Source organism: Pristiophorus japonicus, chromosome 11 (genome assembly GCF_044704955.1).
Source record: "Pristiophorus japonicus isolate sPriJap1 chromosome 11, sPriJap1.hap1, whole genome shotgun sequence".
Classification (NCBI taxonomy): domain Eukaryota; kingdom Metazoa; phylum Chordata; class Chondrichthyes; family Pristiophoridae; genus Pristiophorus; species Pristiophorus japonicus.
The window spans coordinates 90564045-90579465 of NC_091987.1; the positions used below are offsets into that span (position 1 = coordinate 90564045).

The 15421-nt window shown below is 43.2% G+C and overlaps 1 protein-coding gene across 1 annotated transcript in view; it reads left to right on the top strand.

The window, feature by feature from the left end:
- LOC139275555 (proto-oncogene tyrosine-protein kinase ROS-like) overlaps nt 1–14493 on the top strand; it is a 177419-nt gene extending 162926 nt beyond the window's left edge. Inside the window, exons 35-36 of the mRNA XM_070892724.1 lie at nt 1010–1213; nt 14355–14493. Coding sequence (XP_070748825.1) covers nt 1010–1213; nt 14355–14493 — 343 coding nt within the window. The remainder of the gene's footprint in view (nt 1–1009; nt 1214–14354) is intronic.
- The last annotated feature ends 928 nt before the right edge of the window (nt 14494–15421 follow it).

A 15421-nucleotide genomic window follows, 5' to 3' on the forward strand; every position in this document is an offset into this window, starting at 1 on the left:
CTAGCCAACAATTTTCAAGCTTTGTAGTAGTCGGTGACCTTTGCTTGAACCGATGAATAATCATTTGGAAATGGAAAAAATCACGGTTCATACCCAAATGATTTGCAGCTGTTGCTGGCAATTAGGCAGCAAAGATTGCAGGTGAAAAAGATAACATGGTCAATAAAACTTGTAATTCAGTTACCGTGGAACTGCTATTCCTTGGAAGAATCAGCAGAAGAGTTTTTAAATTGTACTCATGTTCTAGTCGCTGTAATTGTGCAGTACGAGAATGCTGCAGACTTTGCCAGCACAGTATTTTAGTACGGTTGTGAAAATAACTGTGCTGTTGGTGATCTAGCAGAGCTTTTCTGGAATGACCTGTGTTAAGTTCAGAATAACCCCACGAGACTGTGTTGTAAGCTCAAACCATTGTGGCCTTGGTCTCTTTTAATATAACTCCAAAGTGAGGCAGCAACGTGGTGGACTGCCTTTTATACCTGCTTGCTCCAGGGTGCACAGGGGACCCATAGGTTTCCCAAAGGTGTGCCCCCTAGTGGCAAGTCTTACATCTAGATGAGGTTTACATACATAACAACCTGTAGTTGGGGAGGAAATAGAAACTAATTCAAATACTGTGGGGCCAATTTTTACTGCCCCCGCCGGGCAGTAACGGGGTAGCAGCACTCCCAAAATTGCCACACAACTTACTGCCCCATTCCCACTCCCATCCAATTACTCTCATTCCCCATATAGAAAAACATTGTTTGTTTTCACATTTTACTTTGTACTGCCTTTCCTGTTTATGACCAACAATTAACTTCTCTTTAGAAGTTTAGGTGGGTTTTTACCAGCATTAGTTCTGCAGAGGTGGTGTTTAACATGACCATTTGTGGCTCATTGACGGTGTATGTTTGCAACTAAAAGAAAACTTACACACTTTACGGGAATTTTATGTGCTGATCAGTATGTTCTAAAAGAATGTTGAGTAACTGTTGTCGTGGTACAAGTATATATTTTTTTGTTTTAGGGATCTGGCTGCTAGAAACTGCTTGGTGTCCATGAAGGAATATAACGCCTCAAACCGTAAGGTGAAAATAGGAGACTTTGGCCTTGCAAGAGACATCTATAAGAATGACTACTATAGAAAGGAGGGAGAAGGGCTACTTCCTGTCAGGTGGATGGCGCCTGAGAGCTTAATTGACGGGATGTTCACAAATCAGTCCGATGTTTGGTAAGTAAATCTTTAGTGGTAATAATTGAATTGTAAAGTGTTTCTAGTGCCTGATCATGTCTGCCAGAATCATCTGTGCTGTGCAAACAGTGAAATGTAGTGACTGTTGTCATGCAGGATTTTACAAACAGCAATGAGAAAAATGACGGGCAAATCTATTTATTTTTGGTGGTGGTTGAGGAAGAAAGTTTGAGAATAGAGCTTAAGGGACCTTTACCACCCCCCCCCCCACCTGAATAGGCAGATCCGCTCTCAGTTTAACATCTCATCCATGTCAGCTGTGGCTCAATGGTAGCCTCTGAGTCAGAAGGTTGCGGATTTAAGTCCCATTCCAAGGACTTGAATACAAAATCGAGGCTGACACCCCAGTGCTGCACTGTTAGAGGTGCCGTCTTTCAGATGAGACGTTATACTGAGGCCCCTTCAGGTGGACATATTTTAAAGAAAAGCAGGGAGTTTTGCTGGTGTCGAGTTTTGTGGGGGGAGAGAGAGAGAGGGAGAGAAGGGGGAAGCAGAGATCAGGAACTAGAGTGGGGGGGGAAGAGCATGGAGAGCACAGTCGGGATGCGGGAAGAACATGATACAGGTCTAAAGAAAGAAAGACTTGCATTTATATGACACCTTTCATGACCACCAAACATTTCAAAGTGCTTTACAACCAATGAAGTATGTTTGGAGTTTAGTCACTGTTGTAATGTGGGAAACGCAGCGGCCAATTGCGCACAGCAAGCTCCCACAAGCAGCAATGTGATGATGACCAGATCATCTGTTTTGTTATGTTGATTGAGGGATAAATATTGGCCAGAACACCAGGGATAATTCCCCTGCTCTTCTGCTAAATAATGCCATGGGATCTTTTAGGTGAACCTGAGTGAGCAGATGAGGCTTCGGTTTAACGTCTCATTCGAAAGTGGGGGAAATGAGAGCAAGAATGTGATCCAGGTAGGAAAATGGATCACGTTCTGCCTCCTCTGTTAGACGTGGATCACCCCCACCCACATACCCCTCCTCTTTACACCTACACCAAGTTCTCCCTCTCCTCCCCCGAGACCAGGCCTGCAAAAAAATCAGCGTGATGTTTTTAAAGCTTGTGCAAAAGATCACGCATACTTGATTTTTGATGAACGCAATTTACATAGAAACCTAGAAAATAGGTGCAGGAGTAGGCCATTTGGCCCTTCGAGCCTGCACCACCATTCAAAAGATCATGGCTGATCATTCACCTCAGTACCCCTTTCCTGCTTTCTCTCCATATCCCTTTAGCCGTAAGGCTCATATCTAACTCCCTCTTGAATATATCCAGTGAATTGGCATCAACAACTCTCTGCGGCAGGGAATTCCACAGGTTAACAACTCTCTGAGTGAAGAGGATTCTCCTCATCTCAGTCCTAAATGGCTTATCCCTTATCCTTAGACTGTGACCACTGGTTCTGGACTTCCCCAACATCAGGAACATTCTTCCTGCATCGAACCTGTCCAGTCCCATCAGAATTTTATACGTTTCTATGAGATCCCCTCTCATTCTTCTAAATTCCAGTGAATAAAGGCCCAGTCGATCCAGTCCCTCCTCATATGTCAGTCCTGCCATCCCGGGAATCAGTCTGGTGAACCTTCGCTGCACTCCCTCAATAGCAAGAACGTCCTTCCTCAGATTAGAAGGCCAAAACTGAAAACAATATTCCAGGTGAGGCCTCACCAAGGCCCTGTGCAACTGCAGAATGACCTCCCTGCTCCTACACTCAAATCCCCTAGCTATGAAGGCCAACATACCATTTGCCTTCTTCACCGCCTGCTGTACCTGCATGCCAACTTTCAATGACTGATATACCATGACACCCAGGTCTCATTGCACCTCCCTTTTTCCTCATCTGCCGCCATTCAGATAATATTCTGTCTTCCTGTTTTTGCCCCCAAAGTGGATAACCTCAAATTTATCCACATTACAATGCCCACTCACCTACCCTGTCCAAGTCACCCTGCAGTCTCTTAGCGTCCTCCTCACAGCTCACACCGCCACCCAGTTTAGTGTCATCTGCAAACTTGGAGATATTGCACTCAATTCCTTCATCTAAATCATTAATGTATATTGTAAAGAGCTGGGGTCCCAGCACTGAGCCCTGCGGCACCCCACTAATCACTGCCTGCCATTCTGAAAAGGATCTGTTTATCCCAACTCTCTGCTTCCTGTCTGCCAACCAGTTCTCTATCCACGTCAGTACATTACCCCCTGTACCATGTGCTTTAATTTTGCACACCAATCTCTTGTGTGAGACCTTGTCAAAGGCCTTTTGAAAGTCCAAATACACCACATCCACTGGTTCTCCCTTGTCCACTCTGCTAGTTACATACTCAAAAAATTCCAGAAGATTTGTCAAGCATGATTTCCCTTTCATAAATCCATACTGACTTGGACCGATCCTATCGCTGCTTTCCAAATGCGCTCATCTTTAATAATTTCATCTTTAATAATTGATTCCAACATTTTCCCCACTACTGATGTCAGACTAACAGGTCCATAATTATCCGTTTTCTCTCTCCCTCCTTTTTAAAAAAAAGTGGTGTTACATTAGCTACCCTCCAGTCCATAGGAACTGATCCAGAGTTGATAGACTGTTGGAAAATGATCACCAATGCATCCACTATTTTTAGGGCCACTTCCTTAAATACTCTGGGATGCAGACTATCAGGCCCCGGGGATTTATCAATTTATCAATTTATCAATCCCATCAATTTCCCTAACACAATTTCCCGCCTAATAAGGATATCCTTCAGTTCCTCCTTCTCACTAGACCCTTGGTCCCCTAGTACTTCCGGAAGGTTATTTGTGTCTTCCTTCGTGAAGACAGAACCAAAGTATTTGTTCAACTGGTCTGCAATTTCTTTGTTCCCCCATTATAAATTTACCTGAATCTGACTGCAAGGGACCTATGTTTGTCTTCACTAATCTTTTTCTCTTCACCTATCTATAGAAGCTTTTGCAGTCAGTTTTTATGTTCCTGGCAAGCTTCCTCTCATACGCTATTTCCCCCCTCCTAATTAAACCCTTTGTCCTCCTCTGCTGAATTCTATTCTAAATTTCTCCCAGTCCTCAGGTTTGCTGCTTTTTCTGGCCAATTTATATGCCTCTTCCTTGGATTTAACACTATCCTTAATTTCCCTTGTTAGCCACGGTTGAGCCACCTTCCCCATTTTATTTTTACTCCAGACAGGGATGTAGAATTGTTGAAGTTCATCCATGTGATCTTTAAATGTTTGCCATTGCCTATCCACCGTCAACCCTTTAAGTATCGTTTGCCAGTCTATTCTAACCAATTCACGTCTCATACCATCGAAGTTACCTTTCCTTAAGTTTCGGACCCTAGTCTCTGAATTAACTGTGTCACTCTCCATCTTAATAAAGAATTCTACCATATTATGGTCACTCTTCCCCAAGGGGCCTCGCACAACAAGATTGCTAATTAGTCCTTTCTCATTACATATTGGCCAGCCCTCTAGTTGGTTCCTCGACATATTGGTCCAGAAAACCATCCCTAATACACCCCAGGAAATCCTCCTCCACTGCATTGCTCCCAGTTTGGTTAGCCCAATCTATATGTAGATAAAGTCACCCATGATAACTGCTGTACCTTTTATTGCACGCATCCCTAATTTCTTGTTTGATGCTGTCCCCAACCTCACTATTACTGTGGTGGTCTGTACACAATTCCCACTAGCATTTTCTGCCCTTTGGTATTCCGCAGCTCCACCGTACAGATTCCACATCATCCAAACTAATGTCCTTCCTTACTATTGCATTAATTTCCTCTTGAACCAGCAACGCTACCCCACCTCCTTTTCCTTTCTGTCTATCCTTCCTGAATGTTGAATACCCCTGGATGTTGAGTTCCCAGCCTTGGTCACCCTGGAGCCATGACTCCATGATGCCAATTATATCATATTCATTAATTGCTGCCTGTGCTGTTCATTCGTCCACCTTATTACGAATACTCCTCGCATTGAGGCACAGAGCCTTCAGGCTTGTCTTTTTAACACACTTTGCCCTTTTAGAATTTTGTTGTAATGTGGTCCTTTTTGATTTTTGCCTTGGGTTTCTCTGCCCTCCACTTTTACTTTTCTTCTTTCTATCTTTTGCTTCTGCCCCCATTCTACTTCCCTCTGTCTCCCTGCATAGGTTCCCATCCCCCTGCCATATTAGTTTAACCCCTCCCCAACAGCATTAGCAAACACTCCCCCGAGGACATTGGTTCTGGTCCTGCCCAGGTGCAGACTGCCGGTTTGTACTAATCCCACCTCTCCCAGAACTGGTTCCAATGTCCCAAGAATTTGAATCCCTCCTGTCTGCACCACTCCTCAACCCACGTATTCATCTCAGCTATCCTGCGATTCCTACTCTGCCTAGCATGTGGCACTGGTAGCAATCCTGAAATTTCTACCTTTGAGATCCTACTTCTTAATTTAACTCCTAGCTCCCTACATTCACCTTGTAGGACCTCATCCCGTTTTTTTATCTATATCGTTGGTACCTATATGCACCACGACAACTGGCTGTTCACCCTCCCCCTCCAAAATGTCCTGCAACCTCTCCGAGACTTCCTTGACCCTTGCACCAGGGAGGCAGCATACCATCCTAGAGTCTCGATTGCGGCCGCAGAAACGTCTATCTATTCCCCTTACAATAGAATCCCCTACCACGATAGCTCTCCCACTCTTTTTCCTGCCCTCCTGTGCAGCAGAGCCATCCACAGTGCCATGGACTTGGCTGCTGCTTAAAATTACGCAATATTTTGCGCCGATAACGCCAATAGTGGGCGAATTACGCCAAAAAAAATCAGCACAATCGAGCGGAAACGCCAGGCCAGATGATCTGATTATTATCTCAGTGCTGTTTGTGGAAAATTGGTTGGTACATTTCCTACATCTTTTTCAATGAGTACTTCATTGGTTGTAAAGTGCTTTGGGACAGCCTCAGGATGTCAAAGGTGCTATATAAATGGAAGTATTTTATTTAATTTAAATAACAACACCTCCAACATTGGAGCGCTCTTTCTTTCGGTACTGCATTGAAGTGTTAGTCCAGATTATAGGTTCAAAATCTGAAGTGAAACACGAGGCAAATACCTGATTAAGAGTTGAGAGTGTTACCAAGTGAACCAAGCTGGTACCCAGCCAATCAAATGTTTATAACCATTAATATTCAAGAAATGATTCACACAATGCTTTAAAAGAATGTGGAGCAATCATTTTAACAGCTACTTAACTACAATGTAGCAATATAATCAATCTGTCTGAACTACACCCCAGACAATATTTAACTTGTATTTTTGTATCCATTGCTAATTTACTTTGAGAAAACAATATTTATTGCCCATCACAAAATATCATATTGTTTTATTTAGTGGCTGTAAGCTGCTCAGTTTTCAACACCATTAAAATACATTTTGAAAAACAATATAAATCCACAATCACTAAAGCTTGCCAATATATTTTCATATACTTTATAAGTAACTGCATTCCCATCAGATTCCAGCAGGTGGTGGTGCAGAACCATGAGTCTTGGCACTGACCAGAATAGTGGTTTCTATTCCCGGTTGACACCCGTAGCCCGCTGATATGGCCTGAGGCTCAGATCTGAAGGTAATTTGGGCCTCCTAACTGTGGCCTTGGGAGGGTGCACTGTCGATATTGCATCCGTTTTAGGCCTGAATCAAAAAATCTCCCCAACTGTTTTTCATTTTCTTTTCCCATTGGAGAAGTGAGATTGAATGAGCATTTTGAATAAGAACATAAGAACATAAGAACGTAAGAAATAGGAGCAGGAGTAGCCATTTGGCCCCTCGAGCCTGCTCCACCATTTAATACGCTCATGGCTGATCCGATCATGGAATCAGGCCCACTTCCCTGCCCGCTCCCCATAACCCCTTATCCCCTTATCAGTTAACAATCTGTTTATCTCTGTCTTAAATTTATTCAATGTCCCAGCTTCCACAGCTCTCTGAGGCAGCGACTTCCATAGATTTACAACCCTCAGAAGAAATTCCTCCTCATCTCAGTTTTAAATGGGCGGCCCCTTATTCTAAGATTATGCCTCCTAGTTCTAGTCTCCCCTATCAGTGGAAACATCGTCTCTGCATCCACCTTGTCAAGCCATCTCATAATCTTATACATTTCAATAAGATCACCTCTCATTCTTCTGAATTCCAATGAGTAGAGGACCAACCTCCTCAGCCTTTCCTCATAAGTCAACCCCCTCATCTCCGGAATCAACTGAGTGAACCTTCTCTGAACTGCCTCCAAAGCAAGTATATCCTTTCGTAAATATGGAAACCAAAACTGTACGCAGTATTCCAGGTGCAGCCTCACCGATACCCTGCATAACTGTAGTAAGACTTCCCTGCTTTTATACTCCATCCCCTTTGCAATAAAGGCCAAGATTCCATTGGTCTTCCTGATCACTTGCTGTACCTGCATACTAACCTTTTGTGTTTCATGCACAAGTACCCCCAGGCCCTGCTGTACTGCAGCACTTTGCAATTTTTCTCCATTTAAAAAATAACTTGCTCTTTTATTTTTTTCTGCCAAAGTGCATGACCTCACACTTTCCAACATTATACTCCATCTACCAAATTTTTGCCCACTCACTTAGCCTGTCTATATCCTTTTGCAGATTTGTTGTGTCCTCTTCACACATTGCTTCTCCTCCCATCTTTGTATCATCAGCAAACTTGGCTATGTTGCACTCGGTCCTTTCTTCCATGTCATTAATATAGGTTGTAAATAGTTGGGGTCCCAGCACTGATCCCTGCGGCACTCGACCAGTTACTGATTGCCAACCTGAGAATGAACCATTTATCCTGACTCTCTGTTTTCTGTTAGTTAGCCAATCCTCTATCCATGAATAAGCTCATAAGAATCAGGAGCAGGAGTAAGCCATGTTGCCCCTCGAGCCTACTCTGCCATTCAATAAGATCATGGTTGATCTGCAACCTCAACTCCACTTTCCCGCCCGATCTCCATATCCCTTGATTCCTCTAGAGTCCATCTCAGTTTTGAATATACTCAGCAATTCAGAATCCACATGGGTATAAATTGCCCTCCACCAGAAACGGAGTGCACCTACCATTTTTGAAGTGTTCTGGCCTCTGCAATGGATGCGGCGGCCTATCCGTCGAAATTCAGCTCCTCGGGGTTTTTTTTCTCAGCGGGGCAGAAGTGCATCATGGAGGCGGAAGTGGGAGCGGACTGGAGTATCTGAGGCTGTCATCATCGTGCTGGCACGTCACAATGTCTCTTCTCTTCAGTTAAAGGGGAGAGCCGCTGCGAACTCTGCATTCATTTTAGTTAGGTCCACTGGGCCACCAGGGTTTCCCAAAAAGGGTGCCAGGCTACCGGTTGGTGGTCCGGCCAAAACCGGGGGCATAATTGTCGGGCTGACAAAAAAAATAAATAACATGGCGACCGCAGTAGTGCGCCCTCCCCTTTAAGAGCAGCCTCACCGCCAGCGGGGCAATCTCACGAGGGGCTCTCTGCCAGACGGTAAAGGGTTGGCGCATGTGGTCCCGGACACTGCTCCGCTCCTGAGGAAAGGCAATTTACTAAATGGCGGCCCTTTCACGGAGAGTCGGCGGCCATTATGCGCCGCCGCTTTCCAGCGGTCAGAGGCCTTATTGGAAGGGGCAATTTTTGCCCCACAGCCTTTTGAGGTAGAAAATTCCAAAGATTCACAACCCTCTGAGTGAAGAAATTCCTCCTCATCTCAGTCTTAAATGGCCGACCCCTTATCCTGAGACTGTGCCCCCTAGTTCTGGACACTCCAGCCAGGGGAAACAACCTTTCAGCATCTACCCTGTCAATCCGCCTCAGAATATTACATGTTTCAATGAGATCTCATGCTTCTAAACTCCAGAGAGCATAGGCCCAATCTACTCGATCTCTCCTCATTGGACAACCCTTTCATCCCAGGAATTAATCTCGTGAACTTTTGTTGCACCGCCTCTAAGACAAGTATGTCCTTCCTCGGATAAGGAGACCAAAACTATGCACAATACTCCAGGTGTGGTCTCTTACTCTAGTGGTCTCTATCTCCTTACTCTTGTACTCCAACCCCCTTGCAGTAAAGGCCAACATGCCATTTGCCTTCCTAATTGCTTGCTGTACCTGCATGCTAACTCTGTGTTTCCTGTACCACCTAAATCTCTCTGAACACCAACATTTAATAGTTTCTCACCATTTAAAAAATATTCTATTTTTCTATTCTTCCTACCAAAGTGAATAACCTCACATTTCCTCCATATTATACTCCATCTGCCACCATATTGCCCACTCACTTAACTGTCAATCCCTTTGCAGGCTCTGTGTCCTACTCACAGCTTACTTTCCCATCTAGCTTTGTATCATCAGCAAACTTGGACACATTACACTCAGTCCCTTCATCTAAGTCATTAACATAGACTGTAGCTGAGGCCCCAGCACTGATCCTTGCGGCACCCCACTAGTTACAGCCTTGCAACCTGAAAATGACCCGCTTATCCCTACTCTCATCCTTATTTACAAATCCCTCCAAGGGCCTGCTCCTCCCTATCTCTGTAATCTCTTTCGGCCTCACAATCCCATGAGATGTCTGTGTTCCTCAAATTCTGCCCTCTTGAGCATACCTGATTATTACTGTTCAACCATCGGTGACCGTGCCTTCAGCTGCCTGGGCACTAAGCTCCGGAACTCCCTCCCTAAACCTCTCCGCCTCTCGACCTCTCTTTCCTCCTTTAAAACTCCTTAAAACCTACCTCCATCTGCTGTAATTTCTTCTTATGTGGCTCAGTGTCAAATTTATTTGTTTTGTCTTATAACACTGCTGTGAAGTGCCTTGGGATGTTTACTACATTAAAGGCACTATATAAATAAACATTGTTGTTGTTGTTGACCTTCTGAGCCAAGATCCTTTCTCACTACTATCCTTATATCATCCTTCATTATCAAGGCTATGCCACCCCTCCTTTTCCATTCTGCCTGTCTTTTTGAAACATAAAGTATTCTGGAATATTTAATTCCCAACCTTCGCCACCTTGCAACCACATCTCTGTAATACTCAACATCAAACCCATTTATCTCTTTGTGCCATTAATTCATCTATCTTGTCACTAATGCTTTGTGCATTCAGATAAAGAGTCTTTAATTTTAACTTTTCACCATTATTCCCTGCTTTCACCTTATTCGCTGATGTACTATTACTATTAAACTCTCTGTCCATCCTGTCACACTCTGCTTAACTTTACCTAAATCACTACACTGCTCTATTGCCTTGACTTTTATCTTTAGATTTCTAAATTTCCCCTCACCTGACCCCTCTCCCCGCCTTTGGGTTTAAAGCCCAATCTACAGCCCTACTTATTCAATTCGCCAGGACACTGGTCACCTTGGTTTCTGAGATTAGGATGTAATTTTCTTCTGTTAGTTATGGCCAGCAAATTCCAATTGCATATTGGATCTGGACAAAGGAGGACAAAATGCTCATGTAGAAGTAGGTGGAAAACTCAGTGTGAATATGAAACAACCGAGATTGATAATTTGAAAACCACGAATACATTTTAGTTCTGTTGGATTCATGCATATTTGACCAGCAAAATTTTACTAGATTTTCAGTTTTGCTCATTGTACTTGTCACTAAAATTAATGGCAATTGAGAATACTAACAACATTTAACCAACATAAGAACATAAAAAATAGGAGCAGGAGTAGGCCATTTGGCCCCTCGAGCCTGCTCCGCCATTCACCAGAATCCTTCATTGCACTCCCTCTATGACAAATATATCCTTTCTTCGGTAAGACCAGAACTGCACACAATACTTCAGGTGTGGTCTCACCAAGGCCCTGTATAACTGTAGTAAGACATCCTAGCTCCTATACTCAAATCCTCTTGCAATGAAGGCCAACATACCATTTGCCTTCCTAACTGCTTGATACACCTGCATGTTTGCTTTCAATGACTGGTGTACAAGGACACCCAGATCCCTTTTGTACATCGACACTTCCCAAGCTATCACCATTTAAATAATACTTTGTCTTTGTTTTTTCTACCAAAGCAGATAACTTCTCATTTATCCATGTTATACTGCATCTGCCATGTGTTTGCCCACTCACTCAACCTATCTAAATCGCCTTGCAGCATCTTTGCATCCTCCTCATAACTCTCAAACCCACCTAGTTTTGTGTCGTCAGCAAACTTGGAAATACTACATTTGGTTCCCTCATCCAAATCATTTGTGTGTGTGTATATATATTGTAAATAGCTGGGGCCCAAGCACTGATCCATGTGGTACCCCACTAGTCACTGCCCGCCACCCCGAAAAAGACCGGTTTATTCCTACTCTCTATTTCCTGTCAGTTAAGCGATTTTCAATCCTTGCCAGTATATTACCCCCAATCCTATGTGCTTTAATTTTGCACACAAACCTCTTATGTGGGACTTTATCAAAGGCCTTCTGAAAATCAAAATACACTAAATCCACTGGTTCCCCTTATCTATTCTATCAGTTACATCCTCAAAAAACTCCAGTAGGTTTGTCAAACATGATTTTCCTTTCATAAATCCATGTTGACTTTGTCTAATCCTGTTGATATTTTCTAAGTGTCCCGTTATCACATCCTTTATAATAGACGCTAGCATTTTCCCTACTACTGATGTTAGGCTAACTGGTCTGTATTTCCCTGTTTTCTCTTTCCCTCCTTTTTTAAATAGTGGGGTTACATTTGCCACCCTCCAATTTGCAGGAACTGTTCCATAATCTATAGAATTTTGGAAGATGACATCCAATGCATCCACTATTTCCATGGCTACCTCTTTTAGTATTCTGGGATGCAGATTATCAGGCCCTGGGGATTTATCGGCGCTCAGTCCCATTAGTTTCTCCAGCACTATTTTCTTATTAATAATCATTTCCTTTAATTCCTCTTGCTCACTAGACCCTTCGTTCCCTAGCATTTCTAGGACTTTATTTGTGTCCTCTTCCGTGAAAACAGAACCGAAGTATTTATTTAATTGTTCTGCCATTTCCTTGTTCCACCTCATCTCAATTTTAAATGGGCGACCCCTTATTCTAAAACTATGCCACCTAGTTCTAGATTCCCCCATGAGTGGAAACATCCTCTCTGCATCTACCTTGTCGAGCCCCCTCAGTATCTTATGTGTCTCATTAAGTTCAACATTGTTAATGAAACTGACTGCTGAAAAACTGTGCTGATTATAGCCAAGTAGTTACATTGAAAGGGCAGGGGAATTGAGATTGTCATAACGTAAGCAGTAGTTATAACCAATCTATTATCACTTGTATCGCAGAGGAAAAAAAGCACAGCTTGCAGCAGTAAGGATTAAGAAAGTACTGAAGGTGCAAACTTTACTATCCATAGGAATCTCTTTCACCACCCCTCTCACGCCCCCACCCCACACCTTGTTGTCTCCCAAACCCAGAATGTTTTGATTTTGGATACTTTGTTGTGTTTTCCAGAATTTTGGAATTTGCTTTATTTCTGTCTTCCAAGCCAAAATATTTATCGTAGAAGGATAACAGATATTTTAACTATGAAAATCTAGCGATGCAAATTCAAGAGTTTGTTTTCTTCCATCAGGAACTTTTTAAACACTGATGCACAGCATTGATTTATAAATTGAAACCTTTTACAACACATAATTATAATTAACACAACTGCCTTAAGATGCCTGATATATTGTAGTGTGACCAGTGTGTGGATCAGGTCACATTGCGCCTATTGACACTAATAAACTGTGTAAAAATGGTACTATAAAGAGAGAGAGAGAGAGAGAGAGAGAGAGAGAGAGGGAGAGGAGAAAATATATTACAAAGTTGAGAGTTCTATTTCCATATTGATAAATACAGCACCTGCAGTTTCCACATTTTGACTTCCAGGTCTGTGCTTGGCCACTAGGGACTGGATAAAGGTTCTTGCTTTTAGGAAGCGGGGGAGGGGAGAAGGGAAATAACCAAATGGCTACTGTAAAACGTCCAGCAGCTGGATCTAGTATCAGCAGACCAGCTGCCTACCATCCTAGTCTAGGAATGGTGTACAGGAAGGATGATCTAAAGTGGCGATCATTAAATCATTAAAGAAAGTGACCAAAAAAATTAAACTGCAAATTGTACAATAAAAATATGTTCAGTGCCTCTTGATATGGATAGAAACACAATGCAGTTTATCGTGGTACCAATATATTAATGCAAACTGAATCAAAGATCAGTATCTATCCTTAAATACCCAAACCTTTACTGTTTTTTTGATAATCTGTTTTTAGTCCAACAGTACTCACTGAGGTGCAGTGTTCGTGGAAATGAAAGTATATGCTTATAGTTAATTTTTCTTTTGTAGATTTACAGAGTAATCGTTTAGTCCATGGTCAAAATGGTGTGTGCCAGCATCAAAACTAAATGTCACTAAGCAGAGTGCAATATTGGTTTCGAAAGATACCGCAGAGTTAATTATCTCGTGCTCTCTCTTTCAGTCTTTCTCTTCCCCCTCCCCCCCGCTCCCACGATACATGGGAACTATTTGATACAGCAGCAAATGCAGATTAATGTTGAGCTGCAGTGACTGATGAGGCAGCTCTCTGAAGTTTGGGAAGCTAGAATGAAGATTTGCGGGGCGGGGGGTTACTGATTTTTGGGGGGTGGGGAGGTTTGCTGATTTTTCAAATGCAGACTGACATTGCATTAGGCTGATTATACACGTAAAATATGGTAATTGATGTGCATTTTTTTACTTGGCAAGATTCACAACTAAAAGCCCTAGCATTCAAACAGTTAAGCTTCATTTCTTCTTTCTAATGTTGGCCTGGATAGAAAAATCCATCCGTGCGGTTCTCTAGTGGGAAAGGTTTGATGTCTATGGGAGGGGAAAAAATCCTAGTTGGTCAACAAATAGTAGCCTGGCTTTCAGCGTCAGGAATGGCTCATAATCATAGACGTGTACAGCACAGAAGGAGGCCCATCGAATTTACTTAACTAGGCATAAAGTTTGACGGTATTAAATATTTGCTTAGTTCCAGTAGCGAATGAAATTCACTCCCACAAATGACCAGGAATAATATTTAGAGTGCTTTGCCATTTCCTATAATATTTTTTAAATGATTTTCCAGGTCATTTGGTATCTTAATGTGGGAAGTAATGACTTTGGGCCAGCAACCTTATCCAGCTCGTACCAATCTTGAAGTATTGCACTTCGTTAGAACAGAAGGAAGGCTGGAGAAACCAAGCAATTGTCCAGATAATGTGTAAGTATCACTAAGTTTAAAACACGTTTTTAAAAAAAAAAATCAGAATCACATACTGGTTCCTGAACCATATTCAGAAAGTAATAGTCATGACAATAAATATATGGTGAATTCTGAGTACAGAGTTTTTTCTACAACTTTCAAAGTGTGTGCTTGTCAGAAGGTGTGTTGATAATTATCAGAAGAGTCATCTTCTAATTTTCTTGATGCTTTAAGTTAACTGGGGTAGTCTGAATTACAAAGATAAAAGTGATATATCGATATAGCAGAGACTTGTAAGTGAGTGCCTTGCTGTTTTATAACTAAAGTTATAGGGCCCTTCTCCTTAAGCGCCATTGCCACCTCTAAGCGGATAGACTGGGGGCAGACGGATGGGCCAACCAGTTCTAAATTGCCCCCGGTCCGGGAGCTGCGGGAACGGATTTCCACGCTGCCCGTGCTGCAGCCCGTCAGGCATGCGCCGACCCCCTTCCAACCGGCGGCGACCCTCTTTCCGACCCCTACGGGAAAGTGCCCCACGGGAGCGGAGCGGCAGCTACTCGGTGTCACTGACCACTTTCCTCTGTGGAAGCTGGGTGGCCCCGTCCGCCCTTAAAGGGGAAGGCGCGCTGCCGGCACCTCCATCTTATTTTAATTGTTGGCTGACTCCAAGGTCATGGGTTCGGTTAGGCTACCAACTGACTCGCAGCGGCCTTCCCTTTCAACTGAAAGGGAGGGACATTATGACGTCAGCAGCAATGTGCTGACATCATCAGCGTGACACTAACATCATCAGCGTGGCGCTGATGACTTGTTGGGGCAGCCAACGCGCTCCAAGGGCACTTCCGCCCCGCAACACCACCCCGACCGGAAATGCAAAACAAAGAGATGAATATTATCGCAAGATCTGCCCCATTGGTTGGGGTGGAGAAAAATTTTAAATATCGGTAAGT